This window comes from Lepisosteus oculatus, chromosome 5 (assembly GCF_040954835.1).
Source record: "Lepisosteus oculatus isolate fLepOcu1 chromosome 5, fLepOcu1.hap2, whole genome shotgun sequence".
Taxonomy (NCBI): domain Eukaryota; kingdom Metazoa; phylum Chordata; class Actinopteri; order Semionotiformes; family Lepisosteidae; genus Lepisosteus; species Lepisosteus oculatus.
Window position 1 is genome coordinate 58,927,503 of NC_090700.1, and position 22,171 is coordinate 58,949,673.

The 22,171-nt window shown below is 40.9% G+C and overlaps 1 protein-coding gene across 8 annotated transcripts in view; it reads left to right on the forward strand.

Moving 5' to 3' along the window:
* Positions 1 to 3,145: 3,145 nt before the first annotated feature.
* Positions 3,146 to 22,171, forward strand: part of herc1 (HECT and RLD domain containing E3 ubiquitin protein ligase family member 1) — a 66,356-nt gene continuing 47,330 nt past the window's right edge. For 6 of the 8 annotated variants that reach the window (XM_069190727.1, XM_069190732.1, XM_069190729.1 and 3 more), the window contains exons 1-18: positions 3,146 to 3,501; positions 8,998 to 9,953; positions 10,661 to 10,756; positions 11,118 to 11,312; positions 12,016 to 12,327; positions 12,927 to 13,023; positions 13,320 to 13,463; positions 13,801 to 13,928; positions 14,571 to 14,715; positions 15,120 to 15,291; positions 15,473 to 15,607; positions 15,954 to 16,119; positions 18,334 to 18,459; positions 19,346 to 19,567; positions 19,953 to 20,105; positions 20,446 to 20,578; positions 21,137 to 21,328; positions 21,923 to 22,144. In XM_069190727.1, coding sequence (XP_069046828.1) covers positions 9,024 to 9,953; positions 10,661 to 10,756; positions 11,118 to 11,312; positions 12,016 to 12,327; positions 12,927 to 13,023; positions 13,320 to 13,463; positions 13,801 to 13,928; positions 14,571 to 14,715; positions 15,120 to 15,291; positions 15,473 to 15,607; positions 15,954 to 16,119; positions 18,334 to 18,459; positions 19,346 to 19,567; positions 19,953 to 20,105; positions 20,446 to 20,578; positions 21,137 to 21,328; positions 21,923 to 22,144 — 3,568 coding nt within the window. In that variant the 5' untranslated portion in view covers positions 3,146 to 3,501; positions 8,998 to 9,023. Of the gene's footprint in view, positions 3,502 to 3,559; positions 3,640 to 8,997; positions 9,954 to 10,660; positions 10,757 to 11,117; positions 11,313 to 12,015; positions 12,328 to 12,926; positions 13,024 to 13,319; positions 13,464 to 13,800; positions 13,929 to 14,570; positions 14,716 to 15,119; positions 15,292 to 15,472; positions 15,608 to 15,953; positions 16,120 to 18,333; positions 18,460 to 19,345; positions 19,568 to 19,952; positions 20,106 to 20,445; positions 20,579 to 21,136; positions 21,329 to 21,922; positions 22,145 to 22,171 lie in introns of those variants that run through there. The other 2 variants (XM_069190734.1, XM_069190728.1) reach the window with 2 other exon arrangements.

Genomic DNA, 22,171 nt, shown 5'->3' on the forward strand with positions numbered 1-22,171 from the left:
TGCTGTTTTTTTCCTGCATTGGATGTCTGTCAGCTGGCGTAAAGTGGTTGTTTAGATAGTCTGCCTGCTCCCCAGCCTTGTAACTGCTCTCCACAGATAAGCAGTGGAATATTTCTGCCTTTTGCGGGTCAAGAAGTGTTTGCAAAATTAAGGAAAAGGTGTCCAAGGTGGACACTTAATTATAGTATAGTTTCAGAAAAGCTATAAAAATGAAGAATGTGATTACTCGTAATAATTAGCATTCTTATCTTGTCCACTATAATTATTTCTAATATTTAAATATTTTTCTCCTTAGAGCTTGTTATTCATCTGCCTGTGCAGGTATGTTTGTATTCCAACTCTGTCATCTTTCAAGATGAAATTAAGCTTTATTTATATTTTTCTGTAAGGAGAACACTGAGCATTAATAGAGCAAAATAGTGTTGTTTTTAATATTAAACTCAGCTTCTGGCTTTAGATCACTGGTTTAAAATTCTTCTATCTCATTTCTTTAGATTTTTGAGAAGACTTTATTTGTGCAATGAGTTCAGCTTATTCACTGCTGGGATCTGATTACTGTCTCCAAGACATCTCCCAGATCTTAAGAGGCACAGCAAAGACAGAGAGTCGTACTAAAGGGACAACCATCAGCATGAGGAATCTCTCTGCCACACAAACTCCAGGGAAGTGACATCAACACTTCATTTCCTGAAAATATAATCGAATCCCACCTAACCAACAAACACCAACACCCAGGATTGCAGAATAACACTTCTGTCTGCTGACATCGATTTTGTTTTGGATAGTGTGAAATTCCTATTATTAATTACTCAGTAGAAAATAAGCTCACTTTTAATTTATTTATTATTCATAAAAAGTCCTAGGGAAATTCTACTGGCCTCTTAAGGACCCCATCTGAATAGAAGTATAGTACACTTGTCCCTGACTGTGGGATTTATTCTAATAATTATTATTGTCACAGTTTATTGTTTATGCAAAACAATCAGGAAATTATATGGAAAAAAGGGAATTTTTCTTTCCTTCTGGTTCAGAAATGTGTTCCAACAGGCCTGGTCATGAGATGCTCTCATTTCTCGGTTTGTCTGAAATCCAGGCCTTACTGGTGAGCAACTACAGTAGCTGGCCCTGAGAGGGTGCCAAAGTGGAAATCAAAAGCATATTGGAAGACCAAATTAAACAGAGACTGAAACATTTTTTTTTAATCTTACTGTTATAAATACTCTCCATTCTTCCATCTCATGGAGGAACTTGACACTTCATCAGCCAATTCAGAAATATTAAATAGAGAAAGAAAGAGAGCTGACCGAACATGAGAAACAGGATGCGGCAAGTTTACAACAAATAGGAAACCTGGGCTGATTTTCTCAGGTACTGTTCCACTGTGGCTCTTTTTCGGAAGTTGCTGCATTCTGTCTGACTTTCCCTGCTCTGAGCTTCGGGGGCTTCAGACCTGGCCTGATTGACCTTAGCAGGAGGCAGTCATGTTCATACATGTGATTTTTCAGGAAGGGTCAAAATGATCGGGAACATTCTATTACTTAGTGACTCCCAACATCTCAAGCAGTCGTCTTTCTGTGTAATTTGAGAAAGAAAACCACACAGAACAAAACAGCTACCTGTGCTTTCATATCCTCTGTCTGTGCTTCCTTTGCAGTTTGAGTAGAATTAACAGGGGCCACATTATTCACCACAGCAAGCTCTCATCTGTGTGAAGTTTGTATTTTTAAAAACTGAGATAATCAAACGATGCGATACACCTACTGTAGCAGCCATACAGCTGCTTCGACTTGATGAGTCAGAGCTGAACTGTGTCAAACTCATTCTGAGATTTCACACGTCTCATGGCCTTCCTTTGTTTTTGTTATGTTTTGCATTCACCTGGCCTCACTAATTTACCCCTTGATTTAACCTGATCTGATGTGTGATGAGACTGCTGTGTATCACGTGGCGGGATGCTGCCCTTCAATGGCGGATCACAGTAAGTAGGTTCCATCCCATGAATGGAAATGCTTTCCAACGCCTTGAGATAAACATCACTAGACACATGCAAAGAAATGGTATTATTAGTGGTAGTTCTCCTCCTGTGCATCAGAAATGACATACTGTACTAGTGACAACTTAGTTTATTCTAATAACCCAGAATGTAAATATTCATGTAATATGGAATACCAGCAAAAATATTAATTGCAATAAAATGCAGACACCTACACTCTCAGCTCAAGTGTTAGTTTCATATTTATAAACAGGTCCTTTGCAATCAGTTCTACTGTATACTGTATATGCTATTTGCATATACAAACTCTGTGTCCTCTCAGAACACCTAGGATCCTCCTTATAAAGCTACTGTTATTGTTCATTGCAACATTACTCAAATGGACAAGAAGTAATGAGAACAATGTATCTACAGTGCTGTTAACATCCTTATAGGGTGCATGGCCTGTTACTTTGATATCCTACTATTTATAGTCAAATGGACTGGCTTTTCTGTCTGTAGAAATAAATGTCAGAGAATTGCAAATGCGCATACACACATTCATATACAGTATGCAGACACTGTAAAGGAAAGTTTAGTACAGTTATTTCACAGGTCAAAGTGCTAATCAGGAAAGGATTTATATCCTCCACCCCACGCAGTGCCCCAAAAGTAGGACTTTTAACTGTATTTTGTGGATGGAAAAGTAATCTTACTTTCCATAGTGAAACTGATGTAATTTCAAGAAAACCCTCAAGTCTTCATCATAAAGCGTTATTTGTAGCTCTGAAGAATACATTGCATGCATTTAGATTACATAATGTCATTTTACTTTTAAAATGGTATAGATTTTAAAATATCTATACCAGTTACAACACATTATTTCAAGAGCTTTTTTAAATCGTCCAACGATGAGGAAAAGAGGTAGATTCAGGAAAGAAGCATTTTAGCTTTTTTAGACATCTACAGCATATTACCCTACAAATGATTAGGGCTGTAAAATACTGAACCAGTCTCCCGAAAAAAAAAAAAAGGTCTACACCAGAAGTAAATATGCTGATGTTTAAATGCAATATTTCACTGTACCTACTACAACTGAAGATCAGTGTTCATAATTAACTCCAAAGAAATGCATCGTTTGACCATGTGAACGTACAACAACTAACCGCAGTTGTCCCAACTCGGTCTTGCTGTTTGCTCGGTGCCCCTTATTCACCTGTTCGCGTTACCTGGAGGGGTTTATACAGTAAACGTATCACGTCACTGCGCCTTCCAGAGGGGTTGGGGCTGAGAGTTAGCTTGATTTCATTGCGGTGAAAGTTAGGTAGGGCGGAGATTAGGGAGCATGGGGAGTCGCTGCTGACATTAACCGGTTGTTGTTCTTTAGCGGAAAGAAAAGGCGCAGTTTTATGCTGGCAGTGTTAAAGACCACACATTAGTGCTGGTGATGTGTGGGAGCACGGTTTTTCTGCATTTTGCAATGAAGTACAACAGTGCATAAGGACCAAAGAGGCCGTTGACAGTTGATGGTAAGCCTTTTCTGAATCTGCGCCGTAGCGCTTGCCGGCGTAGGCCTCGCAGCCTGGGGCTCGCGTAACTATGAGAAGCCGCCTATACATTTCACTCCGAGACAAAATGACAGGGGAGACTGGACGCATCCTGTTACAGTAGGTGGGGGAGTTATGGTTTCATAATCTGTAAACTGGGTTTATGCATCTAAATGTCTGCGGAATAAAGCGTTAATTCTCGTTAGGTCTGTGGAGGTCCTGATGGCAACGACCAGACATTTCACTACACTTGCTTGGGTGGTTGACTGTAGTTATCATTCGGATGACACGGTGGATTTATAATTGGAGAAAGGTCTTTATCCCAGGTATACTTTGCGAATGTGCCATGATCTTTATTACTTTAAAGCTTTAAAATATAATTATTTCCACAGAATTAACGTACGTACAATTCGCTTACTGCACTTCTTTGCTTTATCAGATGTGTCGCGTTTCTATTTTTATTACAGGTGCTACGTTAGAGCACGGATTATGGTTTCAGTACTATCATCAAAAATAGCTTTGCAGTTTTTAAGTAGTGCGAAGCTCTTGTTGACGGTTATTGGCAACACACGGCTAACAGGTACCTATTTGACTGTACTGAACACGGTCTGTTACCATAATACAGACGAGCTAAATTCACTTGTATAGCTGGATCCGAGATAATTGCGCGTTTGTCGACAACCATTGCGTTAAATTATTTAGGACCAGAAGCAAACGCTTCAAGCAGCAGCAGTGTATAATGTGATGCTCCTGGAGACCCTACCCTTTGGCAACGCGGTGCTGCTGCTGCATTGTCTGTCTCTGTACTGTATCTCTGTGCGACGAGGGTGTTTGCATTTCTAGCAAAAGGTGCTTCGACCTGTAGCCACGGTTTTACTGTATGGGAAATGGTGTAACGCTATTTGCAACGCCGATTCTTTCATTAGGAAAAGGGCGTGTGTAGAACAGTTATTTAAAGGCGTCCCTGGTTATTTTAATGGCATATAGCAAACGGTCGTTTTTCAAAGGTCCTGTTAGGAGAAGGCCGGTGCCATTAATAAACCAAACGGTAACGGATCCATTTAGAACCGTTTGGCTCCCACACGGTGTCTTTGACTACGTTGAGTTTTTGGATAACCTGGCAGCCGACCAGAGAAATTATGCTGACATGCGATCTTTAGTAAGTGCGAAGCGTGCTGAAGAGACATCGGCTCCTGGGCCTCTTTGTTAAGTTTTCAGGGCTGGGCTCCTTGTCAGAATGCAGCTGCTGCCGCTAGCAACCCCTGGCACACTGAGAAACCGTAGTCATGAAACATCGACTTCAGCTTGAAAGGGTTTTCTAATCTTGCTTGCCATCAGATTTTGAAGCAAATGAACTCGGTCGTGTGCCAGTGTCCCTCTCTGCCTTGTGCACCGCTTTGTGTAAACAGTGTACAACGTTATCTGGAGAGATTTGTGTAGATGGTCATAGAGTCGATACACTGGCTCCAAAAACGCCCCAGAATCACAGTTATTAATATTTACTGACGACTACATAGTGTGGTGTCGTGATTTCGAAGAGCACATTATATAAGTGTTACAAACATTTGCACAGGCCTTTAACTGAAAAGTGGAAAAGGCATAGTTTTGCTGTATGTGTAATAGGAAAAACAGGAACTTCTGTAAATAGGTTCTGGAGAACGAATTGCTTTAGTTCTCTGTCCTGACTACAACATGAAAACATGTTCCTCTGAAAGCTTTTCCATCCAAGCGTTTGGAACTGGACCACTGCTGCATACTTCGGATTGCAAAAAACGCATTCTTCTGTTGTCCAAATTTGAAGGCCGCAGAAGACGATTCAAGACCATTTAACTCCATTTAACGGAGCCTTCCGTAAGGGTTACAAAGGGAGTCCTTTGAGGTTTAACAACATCACACAAGCATAAACTAGATTGGAAATCAGTTGTAGATAGTAACTTTTAACAATAATATAATCATTATGGGCTTCTTCCATAACTACATTTAGGGGATAACAGTTCTACAGGGTAGATGTTCTGGAAACCTGTTAACAAAGATTAGTCTCCCTTCTCTATATGAGTATGCAGAATGAAAGATACCGTAGTTTTACTACAGTAAAACTAGTTTAATTGTAGTCTTTCAGCATTGTGGCACTTTTTTAGATTATGCTGGAAACCTTTGGATGTTATGAATGTTAGAACCTTTAAAACAGTTGAAAATGATACAAAGCAGTATTACTGTATCCAGCGGGTATTGCTGCGGATATTCCTTTGAACTGTCTGGAGGTTTTAGTAGAACACTGTGAATCAGGGTGAGTGAATGAAATTTCGTTCCTCTACTGTTGTTTTACATCTTTGATAGCAGAGCTTTCTTATTTTCAAATAATTAAAATCATGTGCGTCCTCCCAACTCTGCAATATAAATAGAAGTTTGTTTTTGAAATATTTTTCTCAAAGTGTGAATGAGGTTTATATGCACATACAGTAACATGTAGACATAGGGAAAGGGAACCTCTCAGATTTAATCCTCTCTGGGTGGTCTCTGGTTCTAGAGAGCAGGTCATACAGATCAGCCTTAAATCATTCTTCTGTAAAGATCTGAAACTCTTGTAAGTTTTGATATCTTTAGTAAGTGTAATGTCAGGAATAGCAAACTGTGCTCCTTGGGGAAAAACTGTGGTTGCTGCTGGAAGATGGTGTTAGTGGGGCCAGTAGGGGGCGCTCACCCTGCAGTGGGTCCTAATGCCCCAATATAGTGATGGTGACGCTATACTGTAAAAAGACGCCGTTCCTTCAGATGAAATGTAAAACCGAGGTCCTGACTGTCTGTGGTATTTAAAAATCCCAGGGCGTTTCTCGTAAATAATTGGGGTGTAACCCCCGGCGTCCTGGCCAAATTTCCCCCTGGCCCTTACCAATCATGGCCTCCTAATAATCCCCATCTCTGAACTGGCTTCATCACTCTGCTCTCCTCCCCACTGATAGCTGGTGTGTGATGAGTGTACTGGCTTATTATCGAGGTGAGGCGGCACATTAGTTGTGGTGGAGGGGAGTCCTCATAATCTGTAAAGTGCTTTAAGTGGAGTGTCCAGAAAAGCACTATACAAGTGTTCACGAGGAATGACAACGCCCCAAAATCGAAGTGTAACGAACTCTAGTGGAGTGAATATTTGGCTGAGGGCCGACCTCCTGGCCGTAGGACGAGGAGGCCAGGACCCCCCCGCGAGGTGACCAAGGGGCAGCTGCAGAGGTGGAGCTGGGGTGAGGTGGGATGCAGAAGTCGCACGCGAGGGAGAGAGAGATGGCATTCGGTATTTATGGTGTTCGGTGGAGGAAGGACGAAGGGAGTGATTGCTAATCACTTATGGCTGGGAATGATTGAGCGTGGTTGTTGTCATCCCTCCCGAACTTCAGTTTAATAAACTCCATTAAGCAATTAATAATAATAATATTGAGAGCTACAGGGTGGTGGTATTTTCATTTCACACAATTTCTAAACATTAAATCACCTTCTGACATCATCAAGACAAAATTGTTCTTAGTGTTCAGAAAATGATGATTTGACTTATATAAAAAGCTGCTGGACTGTGATCAGGTCTGGGGTTGGCTAACTTTGTTTAAAAACTCCCAACTGGTCAGGTCAATGGTTCTGGTGTTCAACAGATGTCTGAAGTTGTTACAGTTTTTCTGCATTTAAAGTGATATTTGCTTCCCAAGTTGTGCTGTGTGTTTGAAAAAAGAAATAGAAATATGTTAAGGTAACCTGTTTTTTATTAATACAAGCTGGCATGTTAAGTGTTTCGCAGGAATTCTTTTACAAATTTCTGAAGTACAGTGATACATTTAGAATTCAACCAACCATGAAAAAAATTCTCTTGCGTATCACCTTCTGGGACATTTGCATGCAAACCCTTCTGGCCATTAGGCATACAGTATGGTTTTATTAATGTCTAATGTAACTGTACTCGTATATGTTAATAAGTGTCCACAACCAAAGGGGTTGGCCCAATTTGTAATCTGTCTTAAAGTAATGAAAATGGTCACATTCTTGTATTCTCTGAATTTTTAGAACTGAAAGAAAAAGAATTCTCGGGCCATCCATTTGATTATTTTTGCTGAGCATCTTTATCAGGATATAATGAAGGTTATATTCCATTACATATTCCAAAGGGCATCTGTCTCTTTTGGTAGTTAGTAGCTTATTGATCCAGGGATCTCATCCAGCCTTGAAGGAAACCAGGGTGTTAGCTGTAACTACATGGCTGACTGGTTTTTCCATACTCCCACAGCCCTTTGGTTAAAGAAGTGCCTCCTGTTATAGAGTAGGTAGGTTCCTCTTGTATACTGCGGTTCATGCTTATTCAGAAGCAGTCCACTGTGTTGACTGTCAGTGTCTTTGAGGATGTTGAATACTTGTATCAGGTCTTGCCGTAGTCTTTCCTGCTGAAGGCTTAAATGGCTCAAATTGTTTTCATTTCTTTTTATTGTGTTTCTTCATCATTGCATGGTCTTTATGAATTGCAGTGTTAAAAATGTGCATTTAAAATAATGAAATAATGTTTTATGTGCCTTCTAATTTGCCTGAGCCTGTCATAAAATCAGAGAAGTATTCTGCTGTGTCATTTTCTCTATATCATTCTACTATAGTTTTTTTTTCTCCCAGCAAATATCTTGCATTTTCTGTGGATTGCATGCACAAAATGAAACCTACAGACCATGTGTGTGAAAATTATTTTGCAAAACCTTTGCTTGGAAAAATCCCATTGATGTCTGCATTTATTTTTAGAAGAGTATCTCCAGTATAGAGTTGTGAGTGCTACAGTGTGATAAGAAATGTGAAGGTTTTTGGAGCTGGCACTGCCATTAGACCCACATCGTCCTTGAGTGCAGTGTGCAACTACATTTGTAGTTAGCCTTAATGTACCATGCATTGTTTAAATATTGACTGAATAACTTGTATCTTAACAGATCATGTTTTGCTGCTAAAATAAATTGTTAAAGCTACATTTTCATGTTTTTTCTCCTTGAAACTGGTGTGTAAAATATAGTATCACAGCCATGTTTTGTATAGGACTGCTTATGTCCTCTTTTCCTGTCAGTCCACTGGCCTGTCACAGTATGCTTACAGCTGCATATTATTTTTCTCGATTAATACTTCAAAATAGTTTGTAAAAGAGGAACAAAAAATGTTCCTTGTTCATGTATGCAAGCTTTGTTTTGTAAAATTTCTTGTCTTTGAAGCAAGAAAAACGTAAAAGTTTTAAGCTGTTTCTTTGGTGAAATCATTACAGGTTCCTTTTGATTGTTTGGCTTTTTGCGCGCTGTGTGGTCTGCTTTGTACTCTGTTGATCTAGAATGGACATGCTTTGTTTTTCAGGTTTTGTTCCAGCTAGAGCCTTACTGTAAAGCAGTTTTGGGATCCTTTTCAGTGATAGCTGTCATTAAGCCCAAAGTGTTTGCTGTATCCTGTCTGTTTTCATTAATTTGCTCTTCTTTCTCCAAGGGCGGATGGCACCCAAGTGATCCAACATGGCCCTGATGATCCCTCCTGTGAAGCTGAAATGGCTGGAGCACCTCAACAGCTCCTGGATCATGGAGGACAGCGAGTCCATCGCCACGAGGGAGGGAGTGTCGGTGCTGTACTCGAAGCTGGTGGCCAACAAAGAGGTGGTCCTGCTGCCCCAGCAGGTGCTGTGCCTCAAGGGCCCCCAGCTGCCAGATTTTGAGCGCGAGTCCCTCTCCAGCGATGAGCAGGAGCACTACCTGGACGCCCTGCTCGGCAGCCAGCTCGCGCTGGCCAAGATGGTGTGTTCGGATTCCCCGTTTGCCGCTGCCCTGCGCAAGCGCCTTCTGGTGCTACAGCGCATCTTCTACGCGCTCTCCAACAAGTACCATGACAAGGGGAAGGTGAAGCAGCAGCAGCACTCGCCCGAGAACAACTCGGGCTCCACCGACATCCACTCGGTCAGCGAGCGGCCCAGGTCCAGCACGGACGCGTTAATCGAAATGGGCGTGCGCACTGGCCTCAGCCTGCTGTTCGCTCTCCTGCGCCAGAGCTGGATGATGCCCCCTCCTGGCCCCGGCTTGAACCTGTGCAACGACGTCATCCACACTGCCATCGATGTCATTAGCTCCCTGCCGCCCTTGTCGCTGGCCAACGAGAGCAAAATCCCACCCATGGGCTTGGACTGTTTGGCCCAAGTGACAACTTTTCTGAAAGGTGTGACCATGCCAAATTCCGGGGCTGACACCCTGGGGCGCAGGTTGGCATCAGAGCTGCTTCTCGGCCTCGCTGCCCAAAGGGGCTCTTTACGGTACCTTCTCGAGTGGATAGAGATGGCCCTGGCAGCGTCTGCTGTTGTGAGCACGATGGAGAAAAATAAAGTGCCCCTGAGTCAAGAAGGACTAATCGGCTATGACTGCTTCATGAATATCTTAATGCAGATGCGGCGCTCCCTGGTAATTATCCCAAACGTTTCCTGCATAATACTTATGATCAATGCATTTGTTTCAAACAAATTTCCTTTGATTACTATTTAATTACAGTAATCAGTGTCACACTACATTAAGAAATGTTATAATAATATGGGTCGTTAAGTGTTTAATCTTTTCTTTAATTTAGTCTGTATGAAGAATGAAGATAAGCTTCTTTTTTGATGCAGTGACACAGTTTGCTTATTTAGGTGCTTTCGTATTCATAAAACAAAGCAGTGAGCCACACATAGTAAAGGTGTCTTTTAAAGCCAAAGGGGTATAGCTACCAGTAAGATCTGTGTCATTATGTTGTTTTTCTTCCGTGGCATGTTTGCTTAACGTTGCAATGATAGCCTTTCCATTCCGGCACTCTTAAGCACCTCTAAAAAATTGTTATAGTGATGCTGAGGTCTACAGCTGAACTCCTATGACTGCACTTCTCTTGTAATTATTAAACGTGATAACTAATGCCCAGATCTGAACTACAGCAGGAAGGGATAGGGGAGTAAGTCACATAAAATTATGCTTGCTTAATCGTGCTGTCAGTGCCACACTCTCATCCCTTAAATTACAGATCAGGGGAACAGAGCTAAAACCACCCTTCGCACACATTGTGCCCATGGTGTGGCTTATCTTGTGAGATACGGTTTTTGCTCTGCTGAAAATTATGGATTGCTTTGGTGTCATGGCAGGGTTCCTCAGCAGACCGAAGTCAATGGAGGGAGCCAACTCGAACACCTGATGGGCTGTGCTCCTTATATGAGGCAGCGCTGTGTCTTTTCGAGGAGGTAAGTGACCTGATGCTGACATATACTAACTGTTGGAGGTTATCTTCGGCGATTTGCTGTTTGAAAAAGCCTTTTACAATCAGAATGAAACTCTGGGGACTCTTGCACAGATGTTTGGAGAGTGGTATGGAAGAGTCGCATCTCTTTTTGTTCTGTCATTTTGGTCCAGTGAGGAAAATGTATTTATCCTAAACTATCCTGATTTGTAGTTCTGCTGTGTTGGTATAATTGGTTGTAGTCGTGGTATGTGTTTGTGAATTTGTGAACAGAGTTTGGTCCGGTTATAAAAATGTTGTTATTAGTCTTTTGTTTTTTCTACGGTCAAATGTGTTACATTTCTTTAATGGGGGTTTGGGATCAGGTCTGCAGAATGGCATCTGACTACTCCAGAACCTGCGCAAGTCCAGACAGCATCCAGACAGGAGAGGCGCCTATTGTGTCCGAAACCTGCGAGGTCTACGTCTGGGGCAGCAACAGCAGCCATCAGCTGGTGGAAGGCACTCAGGAGAAAATTTTGCAGCCCAAACTGGCACCGAGTTTCGCAGATGCACAGACGGTAAGTAATTACTTCCGGTTCATAATAAACAGATTGTGAAAAATATGGAATGTCACACATAATTATATAAATAACTTTTGCATAGGTGACTGAATTTAGTGAATTAAAAAAAATGTCCTCTCTACAGTGCTCAAAGTGAGAATATACCTATTTTACCAGGTTGTAGAGACAGCTGGATACTGAAATTAACTGTGATGTGTAATCATTCATCTGTTTATAGTAATTTTTCATTACTGTGCATTCATAGTTTAGGCAGTATCTGAAGGCTAGCTGTTTTGTTAATGGTGTATATATTTCTGGAGATGTTGCTAGTGAGTGATGCTTTGCATGTTAATGAGAGGTATACTGAAAAGGTGCTGTAGTTACATGCTGTGTTTTTGTTGCAAGGTTCAAGACATTTGTTTAGATTTTTCTCTCTCTGGCAGATACTGCTGGAAAAAAGGATTGAATGCATATTAATGTCTTTGATTAGTAACCTAGTTTCACTTGAAGAGCTAACTGCAGTAGGTAGTATGAATAGAATGGCCAAAGGGAATGAGAAAATTAAAAGCAAATATGTAAGAGAGACTCAGCTATATATAGCTTTTTGGAGAATTCCTTCATACATCAGGTTAAATCCACTGAGCATTTCCAGTCCCTGACTGCGTTGTTTACCTGTCTGGCGTGTTAACTGTGCCCACCCTCTGGATGTTTTGCCTGTTAGATTGAAGCCGGGCAGTACTGCACGTTTGTCATTTCTTCGGATGGGTCAGTGAGAGCGTGTGGAAAAGGAAGCTATGGGAGACTGGGGCTGGGAGACTCCAACAACCAGTCCACTCTGAAGAAGCTGACCTTTGAACCTCACCGAGCGATCAAGAAGGTGTCGTCCTCCAAGGGCTCTGATGGGCACACGCTGGCTTTCACCACTGAAGGAGAGGTCTTCAGCTGGGGAGATGGGGACTATGGAAAACTGGGACATGGGAACAGTTCCACACAGAAATACCCCAAACTTATCCAAGGCCCTTTGCAAGGAAAGGTGTGTAAATTGGGACTTGATAGAAGTCACCTGTGTTCTATACAGTACACAACTGGCAGTGCATATCAAATTGGTTGCAGTATTAAATTAGGTTTTATGAACATGTACTGAAATCCATCTTTTATGGTGTTGAATTGTCCTTATACAACATTTGCACTATATTAAATTCAGTTGTTTTCTTTTCATTCAGTATACTTTATTCATCCCGGGGGTCCAATTTAAGTAATGCTGTGACTCAGTGAGAGCCAGGAATTTATCATCTCATTTAGCAGTACTCATCCTGCTAAAATATTTTTTTACTTGTCAGTTAAAACTTGTCAATGCACTTACTGTATCTTTCTAAAAGCAAGATGTAATCACCGCTTATTATCATGTGCATGATACATTATAATAAGAAAAAATAAAACGTTAAGTGAAGACATTCACCTGCTATGTTCTTCATTACAAAAGAACAGCTATCCTTGGCTTCTGAATCTCAAAATTGCAATGATTTTCACTGTGGCTATGTACAATTCAACAGGTAACAATGTGCAATTCTCAAGGGTACAAAGTCAAAATCTGAAATGCAAAGGTGATGAACGGTTTGCTGTGTTGGACAGGTGGTTGTGTGCGTGTCTGCTGGCTACAGGCACAGTGCAGCCGTCAGTGAAGATGGAGAGCTCTACACCTGGGGAGAAGGGGACTTTGGAAGACTAGGTAATCTGCATTTCATGAAAAATATTTTTCCATAACTTCCATTTTTGATTGATATTCAGTAACATTGAATTTATCTTTGCATTATAAAATATACCCAGAGTGACCTTTCACCTTCGGTGATGTTTTAATAAGGCAATTGTGTTCACTTATCAGTTTGCAGACCTTTGCAACAAAATGAGATTACAGTGTGCAAAGTGTGATTTCCAAATGCGGAATGAATGACAGATACTTTAAAAGCTGATGTGTCTTAACTTGCATCTGGATTTTTTTTGTTTTCTCTCTGTATTCGTATGTAGGTCATGGTGACAGCAACAGCCGAAACATCCCAACTCTGGTGAAAGACATTAGCAATGTGGGGGAGGTGTCTTGTGGCAGCTCCCACACCATAGCCTTGTCAAAAGATGGGAGGACAGTTTGGTCATTTGGAGGTGGAGATAACGGTGAGCAGAGTTCAACATTATCTTGAGCCTGTGAGAAGGAATTTGGCACCAAACCAATATATTTTACTTGCATTTAATTTAAACAGAGTTTTACTGCAGGCTTTAGTTGCTTTTCAACAGTTCTGGTGCAAAACGTCCAGTTCTAGATGCTTCTTGCTTAGTGCTTTTGTGAAAAAGGCCTGGCAATAGGGCCATCTAAAAATGTCACTGAAATCTTTGAGATCTAGCCACGAACAGCAGAATATCTTTGCTAAAATGTTTGGTTGAAAAGAAATGGGTGTAAAGAAAGTGCGTTATAAGTCCAGATTCACATTATAATTTCTTTTTCTGCTTGTAGGAAAGCTTGGACACGGTGATACGAACAGAGTATACAAGCCCAAAGTTACTGAGGCCTTACAAGGCATGTTTATTCGGAAAGTCTGCGCAGGAAGCCAGTCTTCACTTGCCCTGACTTCAACAGGACAGGTACGCTTTGCTTGGAGCAGATGATGTCATCTTGCTTGTTGTAAATTCATGTACAGTATAAGATAAACATCTCAAACCCGGCGAAATCCAGTCTACAGGATTGTAGCCCACGGTTACGTCAGTTGTTATATCAAGTCTGAATGCTTGTTTGGTGTGGAAATTGAAATAAAGTATTTTGATGGATGTTGCATTGATTGCCTTTCATTTTGATTAGTATTAATAGTCACGATTAAACAAAATAGTCACCATAGTGTCGGAATTGCCTTTTAGAAATCCCCAAGTCAATCTGCAAATAGTTTCAGCATAAAATATTAATATTTTTAGGCATTATGAAACCCATTTTGTTGCATCATCTTTAAAGTTGTGGAAACCAGCTGTTTTTTTGTTTTGCAGTTCATTCCTTTCATCAGCCACATGGTATAATAGTTTATAAATCCTTTGTGTTACAGAATGTCACATAAGTCAGTATAGTTCTAAAATACTCTTCTGAGATTTATTTTTAGTTTTAACCTTCCTATTTTAAAATGTTGCTTGAAACAGGAAATGATTGTAAGCTTGTATCTTGAGTGTGTTATAGGCTGTTCTTCAGAAGATCGTTATTATGCTCAATGCTTACATTCAATGAAAACATGTTGATTTTAGGTCTATGCATGGGGCTGTGGAGCCTGCTTAGGCTGTGGATCTTCAGAAGCTACTGCACTAAGACCAAAGCTGGTTGAAGAACTGGCCACAACAAGAGTGGTGGACATTTCAATAGGAGACAGTCACTGCCTGGCCTTATCACATGGTATGACCTTCAGCAGAAAAAATCTCTTTTCATTCCTAAACTATGAAATGCATAATAAATGTGTATTACTCAGCACCATGGGTGAACATTATTACAAGAAACTGGAGTCATGGTTTCTCAGTCCCTGATCTGCAAACCGACATAGAGACCAATCAGCATTGCTCCAGGGACCAGTCATATCCTTAGGTCATTTACTTGACGTTCATGTTCCCGGTAGGTTAATTTTGAAAAGTGGTTTTACTCAATGCTCACGGGTTAAATAGAGAGGTTTTCACTGCAAATGTTAGTGTAATGCAGAGGGTATGTGTATATAGGCTGTTCCATTCACTGTTTCTGTTTGTAGTGCTCCTCTACTGTTTACATTTCATCTGCGAATCCTAACTCTTTTTCTTGTGCAATTGTAGATAACGAGGTCTATGCCTGGGGTAACAACTCAATGGGGCAGTGTGGTCAAGGAAACTCTACTGGACCTATAACCAAGCCCAAGAAGGTCATTGGTTTGGATGGTGTGGCAATTCAGCAAATATCCGCAGGCACCTCACACAGTTTAGCTTGGACAGCTTTGCCCAGGGACAGGTTAGTAACATTAAAAATTAAGTACATTAAAATATTTTCCTAATAGTATTAAATTGAAAGACTGTAGAGATAAAATGTGCGTGGCTGATTGTTTTACTCTTGCTGCTTTATTGAAGAACCATACTGGCGCTTCGTGAGAGTGAGCCAGCTTTCCTATGCTCTTCTCTGTTTTCCCTTAAAGGCAAGTAGTTGCTTGGCACCGGCCCTACTGTGTTGATTTAGAAGAAAGCACTTTCTCACACCTGCGCTCCTTTCTCGAACGATACTGTGATGGCATCAACAGTGAAGTTCCACCTCTTCCCTTTCCCTCATCAAGGTAAGGCCCGCTCCTTAGGATCTGCCATGCAGTCTGTCTGCAGTCCTTTTCTATGTCTTATAATCTGCCCATAAATAAATAATTTCCTGCATTTGAAGGACGTGAAGGTTCATTGAGGAGTTGAGGAGTGCTGTGACTTTGCAGATTGACATTTAATGGATAATTATATTGTGAATTTATTGGATTCTCAAGTTTTAATAGCCTGTTGAAATAGACCAAAGCAATTTTTATGGCATGGTTAACTGTAATACTTGTTACTTTTAATTGCTATAAAATTGTGTTCTGAACACCATTTCGGGGATGCATTGTGTTCAACTATGGTCGATTTAAATCTTATTTTTTGCAGGGAGCATCATAGCTTTCTAAAACTGTGTCTCAAGCTCCTATCCAACCACCTTGCCCTTGCTCTTGCTGGAGGGGTGGCCACGAGTATTCTCGGCCGACAAGCCAGACCCCTGAGAAACCTGCTCTTCAGACTGATGGATTCGTCTGTGCCTGATGAAATCCAGGAGGTGCGGAGGACGTGCATTGATTCCTGAAGCTCATAAAATGCTCCATGTGTTAATGAATAAGTTAGGCCAGTGGTTCTCAAACTTTTTGGACAAGTACCACCCCTAATCCAACCAAAGCATCCAAGTACCACCTACAAGTCATCATCTCATAGGAACCCCAGAAATTCTCAATGACCAACATGAGCGCGCATGCACACACACTCACACATACATATAATAAATATTATAATAATAAACTTTATTTGATATAGCACCTTTGAAGGTGGCTTCTCAAAGTGTTTTACGGGAAAAAAAAACATTAACAACAACTAATAAAAAAGCACCATTTCAGTGAGAGAGGTGAGCCTGTTTAGTTGAGCAAAGCAGATGTGAATTAATTTTTCGAGCCTTGATACAATTCACAACAGTCTAACAGATTTTAAATCGTCAGCCATTTTCTTGATGGCAAAGCTCTCGCGGTGAATGTTGCAATGCGTATATTAATTTCTGGAGCAACCTCTCTAATTCGTGCAACTACACCGTTATGTCAGCTTGTCATTGCTCTAGCACCGTCTGTACAAACTCAGACGCATTTTATCCAGTCGAGGCCGTTCTCTTCGATAAATTCATTCAGAAGCTGAAATATGTGCTCTCCAGTAGTTCCTGTTGGTAGCGGTTTACAGAACAGAAAGTCTTCATGGGACATGCCCTCAAATTCGTATCTAACGTAAACGAGCAAATTGGCCAAATTGACTAATTACTCATCTAATTGCAGTGAAAAACATCTGCTCATCTTAACGCGCTCTATCAGTGTACTTTTGATATAATCCTTCATTTCAATAATTCTATGAATGACTGTCTTTCAGGGGGAGGGGGGCAGCAGGTCGAGCTGTTTAGCAGCTTTTTCTCTACACATAATACGTGTCAGCTCTTTTGCCAACGGTAAATAAGGTTCTTCAAAAATAGTGTAGCTTACCTGCTTTAGTAATATGCAAGCTTGCATTTTTCCTCGTTTCCGTTTTTATTTCCGTATTTATTTAAAGTTTTTATTTCATGCGCATGGGAGCGCAACACAGAGACGCTCTGTGTATTTTTCTCAAATTAGAACAGTTCTTAAATATTTTTCTGTTATCAAGCTTTCGTGTGCTCACAAGATTACCTGCGTTCGTAGCACGTATTTCTATGCATTCCTGTGTTTGGAACGTTGGCATAGTTCCAAAATCACGCACATTCTCCTTTCTCCCTATTTGCTGGAGATACAGTAGCTTTTTTTTTAAATACAATTGGTCACTTGCATCCATAGCACGCATTCCCTATAGAGTGGTATAGAATTACAGAGTATCTCTTGTGTCCACTGAAGTATTAGCGCGCACTGTATCATAGTACGTAGGCTGCGTATTTGACACATTAAAATACAAAATATGAAAACCTGTCCCGATTTTTCAGCGCACACGACACAGTTCCAGGGTCATTTGGCGTACCACCTGGCGGCACTCCACGTACCACTGCCGGTACGCGTACCACAGTTTGAGAACCACTGAGTTAGGCAGTATTGCTGTTATTTTTTTTGTTTCGTGCTTATTTTACTGCCGGCTAATGATACCGTGTTCATATATGGTATTCATATGTGGTATGGGAAAAACCATACCGTGTTTTTGCCAAACTCCGTAACATAGTAAAGGCACAGTGAGCTGTGTTCCTTTGGTTGCTAGAAGCTGATTCCCTTCCATATCTCATCCAGTCTATTCTCGAAGGAGCCCAGGCTTCAACGCCAAATTGAGCCAATTTTCCAATTTTGTATAAATGAGTAAACAAACTTCTGACACTAAAGCTTAAAATGAAAAAAATCTGTGGTTTTCTGAAGAAAGGGATTATGTTCCATAGTTACACAAATAGTTTTGTAGCTGATAAAGGAACACATACCCTTATTATTTTGTCATCAAATGCTTGAAAGTTTTAGATTTCGTTTTATATATATATCTCATAAGGGATGTCTCCTGTCCAGTCAAGTTGGGTTTACTGCAAGTCGGAGAATGGAATAACTTAGTTATCACACTGAAGAGGAGGAGTGCTGTTTTTAGCCATTCGTTTATGTCCTTTAACTCATGAATTTGCAGTTTTACTGTTTTAAGGTTTTTCTTTCAACTCAGTTCAGACTTTTTTTTTTTTAGCCAGGAATGCCGTCATTTCTTCAAAAAGACTTATTTTTATGGTGTTACTTGCTTTTCTTCGCAGGCTGTCATAGAAACGCTCTCAGTGGGGGCAACGATGTTGCTGCCTCCCCTGCGAGAGAGGATGGAGCTGCTCCACTCTCTTCTGCCGCAGGGTCCTGACAGATGGGAGAGCTTGTCTAAAGGGCAGGTACGACGCTCGATCGTGGTTACATTGAGATAGACGCTGGTAATGATGGAGTGTAAGAGAGGTTAGTGTAGAAGTAATTGGTCTCAAAAAGGCTTCAGTCTTGAGTTTTATGGATACGGGTGAATCAGATTTTTCATTATGGCTTGGTAATTGTTGATTAGTGTGCTCCGTTCTGTATAAAGGCTAACAGCTTGTTTTTTTCTTTCAAGGATTATTAACCTGCGATAGCAAAATTTACTCTTCATATTGAAGAGGTCTATTTTGGCTTAAGGCACATGTTTTTTTTTTCTGATTTGTTGCCTACTGCTCTTTTTTTGCAAAAACACTACGTGGCAGTTGCCAGGACACTGTTGGAAGAGACTAGAAATGCGTCCTTTATTTGAATGAAATGAATGAAAAGCACTCATTCATAATGCACTGCCTTGTAGTAGAATCCTTTATAGTATTGAGTCCTTTGTTTGGCCAGTGTATCTTAAAACTACTTAGCAAATTAGTTGATTACAACATTGATCTTTGTTGGTTACATATGGGTTTTTCCATGAGGTAAAATGTTTTTTAGGTTTGTCATTAATGAAGAAAAACATGGTATTATTTGCTCTTTGTAATATGCATTTAGGCATAAAAACAGACAAGGTTATTTCCTTGATCTTAGTATCAGAGTAGCAGATACTCTGATACAGGACCTGTGTTACAAAGTGATACTTTTTAATGCTGAAACAATATTTTTTAGGAACTTTTTTCCCTCAGATACCTTTTTTTTTTGCTATTTTAAGCAGTTGCTTTGCAAGAGTGTTACAGTAAAGAAGTCTTTTTTTTCTGCTTCATTTTATAGCACCTTATGAAACTTCTCTAATGTTTTGCTACATGTCCCACTGTGTTTCTTCAGCGGATGCAGTTGGATATCATTTTAACAAGCTTGCAGGATCACACGCATGTGGCCTCATTGTTGGGATACAGCTCGCCCCCTGATGCCCCTGAAGCCCTCTCTTCTTGCCAGGGATTTGGAACCCCTTTAGATCCCTCCTACAGCTCGCCAGGCAGCCATCCAGATACCCACTTAGCAGAAATCCTCATGAAAACACTGCTGAGAAACTTGGGCTTCTACACCGTAAGTGGATTTCTATATATCAGCTTAGTATGCCATCTCCTGAACAGGGATAATAGCTGCTTTTGAAAGCAAATGCTCACACAAGTCATGCTGCTTTCCAGCTGTGTTAGTTTCTTCCGTTGAAGATTTGTTACAGACATTTTTTGTTACTGGATGTTATTATGCATAGACTTTCATGCCTAGAAACATATGCGTGGATGCAACTGCAGTTCATTTTGCAGCAGACATGTTTTGTGATAGAATGTGGTTCTATTTTCCCCCAAAACTAAAATGATATTAATAGGCAAAACCATGTTTCTGTGATTTGTTTGACTCGATAACCCTTGTCTTCCACTCTTAATTAAGGCTTTAACCTTTTTTACTTTGTAACATTTTCTTGCGTTAGGATCAGGCCTTTGGTGAGCTGGAGAAAAACAGTGACAAATTGCTCCAGGGTACCTCCTCTTCAGACAGCAGTCAGCCTGCACATCTTCATGAGCTGCTGTGTTCCTTACAGAAACAGCTACTGGCATATTGCCACATCAACAGTGTCACCGAGGTGAGAGGAGAAGGGAAATCGATTGTGAGTCTGGTAGATCCAGTACCTGATTCTAATTGCCATTCACTAATGTTACAGTAATTACCTATGTGCAGGAGTAAGTTAACAACACCTTTGTGAATGATCATATTTGCATCCCTAAATCAAGTCTGCATGAGTTTGTTTGATTTGCTCATATTAGGTTTTCAAGTGGTTTGGTTTTCATCATCCTGTTTTAAATTGCTGTTAGATCGGCAGTTGTAGTAGTATTATGCATTAAAGATCGAAATCAATCAATAAAGATCTAAAGCTGATTTTTAAATAATCCCCTTTATTTATATTTTTCTTTCATCGTTTACAGAATTCCAGCAGTGTAGCTTTGTTGCATAAACACTTGCAGCTTCTGCTGCCTCATGCAACCGATACTTTCTCCCGATCTGCCACGCTTTTGAAGGAGAGCTCCTGGAATGGGAGTGTCAGGGAAAAGCTGAGAGGTATTCTACCCAGTTTCATGCATGCTGCCTTAGTCTGTCCAGTTATGTCAACAATGCTACATTGATGCAACAGGTCTGACTAATTAATATAACGCTGTTTTCTGTAATGAATTACACAGAAATGTAACCGATTTCTCATCCATGTTCCTAAACTAATTATGCACTGTTAATTACATAGATATGTTAAAATCTAAAATATATGCAGTTGTAATTTGACAGATTATCATTAAGGAGATAAACCTGCAGTTCACTAATACCTTGTCACCATCAATAATACACTTGTAACCTTCTTGATATTACTTTAAATACAGGACATAGCTGCAGTTTCATCTTCATGTGTATCTGCCTCATGGTATAGTTTGTGTTCAGTTTTGAAACGGTTAAGGTGTTAATATAATGACATTTCTGAGTAGAATTAGCACTTGTCTTAGTTTTTACTACTGGAAAGTACTGTCGGGCGAGTTTATTCCAAAATCTGTGTAACTGGACACTGTGTAACCAGTGGTTTGTTCACAGACGGCTCCTGTTTAATAGTACCTTTTTTCTGGGCTATTGCAGATGTGATCTATGTCTCAGCAGCCGGCAGTATGCTGTGTCAGATCATTAACTCCCTCTTGCTCCTGCCTGTGTCGGTGGCACGACCATTATTGAGCTATCTGCTGGACTTGCTCCCGCCTCTTGATTGCCTGAACAGATTGCTGCCAGCTGCCACCCTGCTGGAGGACCAGGAGCTGCAGTGGCCTCTCCATGGTGTGTGTGTTGTCACTAAGACAGTGGTGTGTGTTCTTTCGGCTAGACTAGGAATCCGCGTCTTCTTCAGAGGCGTGGCACTCAGACCTGTCATGATCTGATGAGAATTAAAAGAAAACATACCCGCCTTCCACTGACTTTAATGAATGTAAATGTGTGTAAATAGCATTAGGGCCTAGTCCTAGACTGTTTTAATGTGGGAAAACTTAAGGTTGTTTTTAATGTTTTTATTGGCTAAATATGTTTCTAACAAACTGTCTTTGAAGCGTTATTTGTAATTTGCCGCTCGGAATAATTCAAAGCTTTGGCCAACGCGACAGTCGTAAATTCTGAGTACAGTTCTTGTTGTCTGCCAGAGGCTTTATCTTTTAACCCAGTTAAAAGGTTTAAAAGTATTCTAACCAGTTAAAAGTATGAAGCACGGGGTTTGCAGGTTGGATCAGTATATCCGTTTAGTCTTTGTCTATTCTGCACCAGTAAGAAGTGACAAAATAATTTCTACCGTACATTTTAGTACAAGCAGTCAAAAGATGCAGTATGAAGAATTTCTGAACTAGTTTGTCAGTTTTAATTTTTTGTGAACCTGTTTTCCAGGGACACCTGACTTCGTGGACCCAGCCGGAGCCCCCCTGCCCCAGCCAGCCCAGTCCTGGGTGTGGCTGGTCGACCTGGAGAGGACTGCCGCCCTGCTGGTGGGCCGCTGTCTGGGGGGCATGCTGCAGGGCCCCCCTGCTTCCCTTGAAGAGCAGGACACGGGCTACTGGCTCAAAACGCCACTGTTCAGCAACGGCCTGGAAATGGGCATCCCGCAGCTGGGTAACTATGCTGTCTTACTGTTTGAGG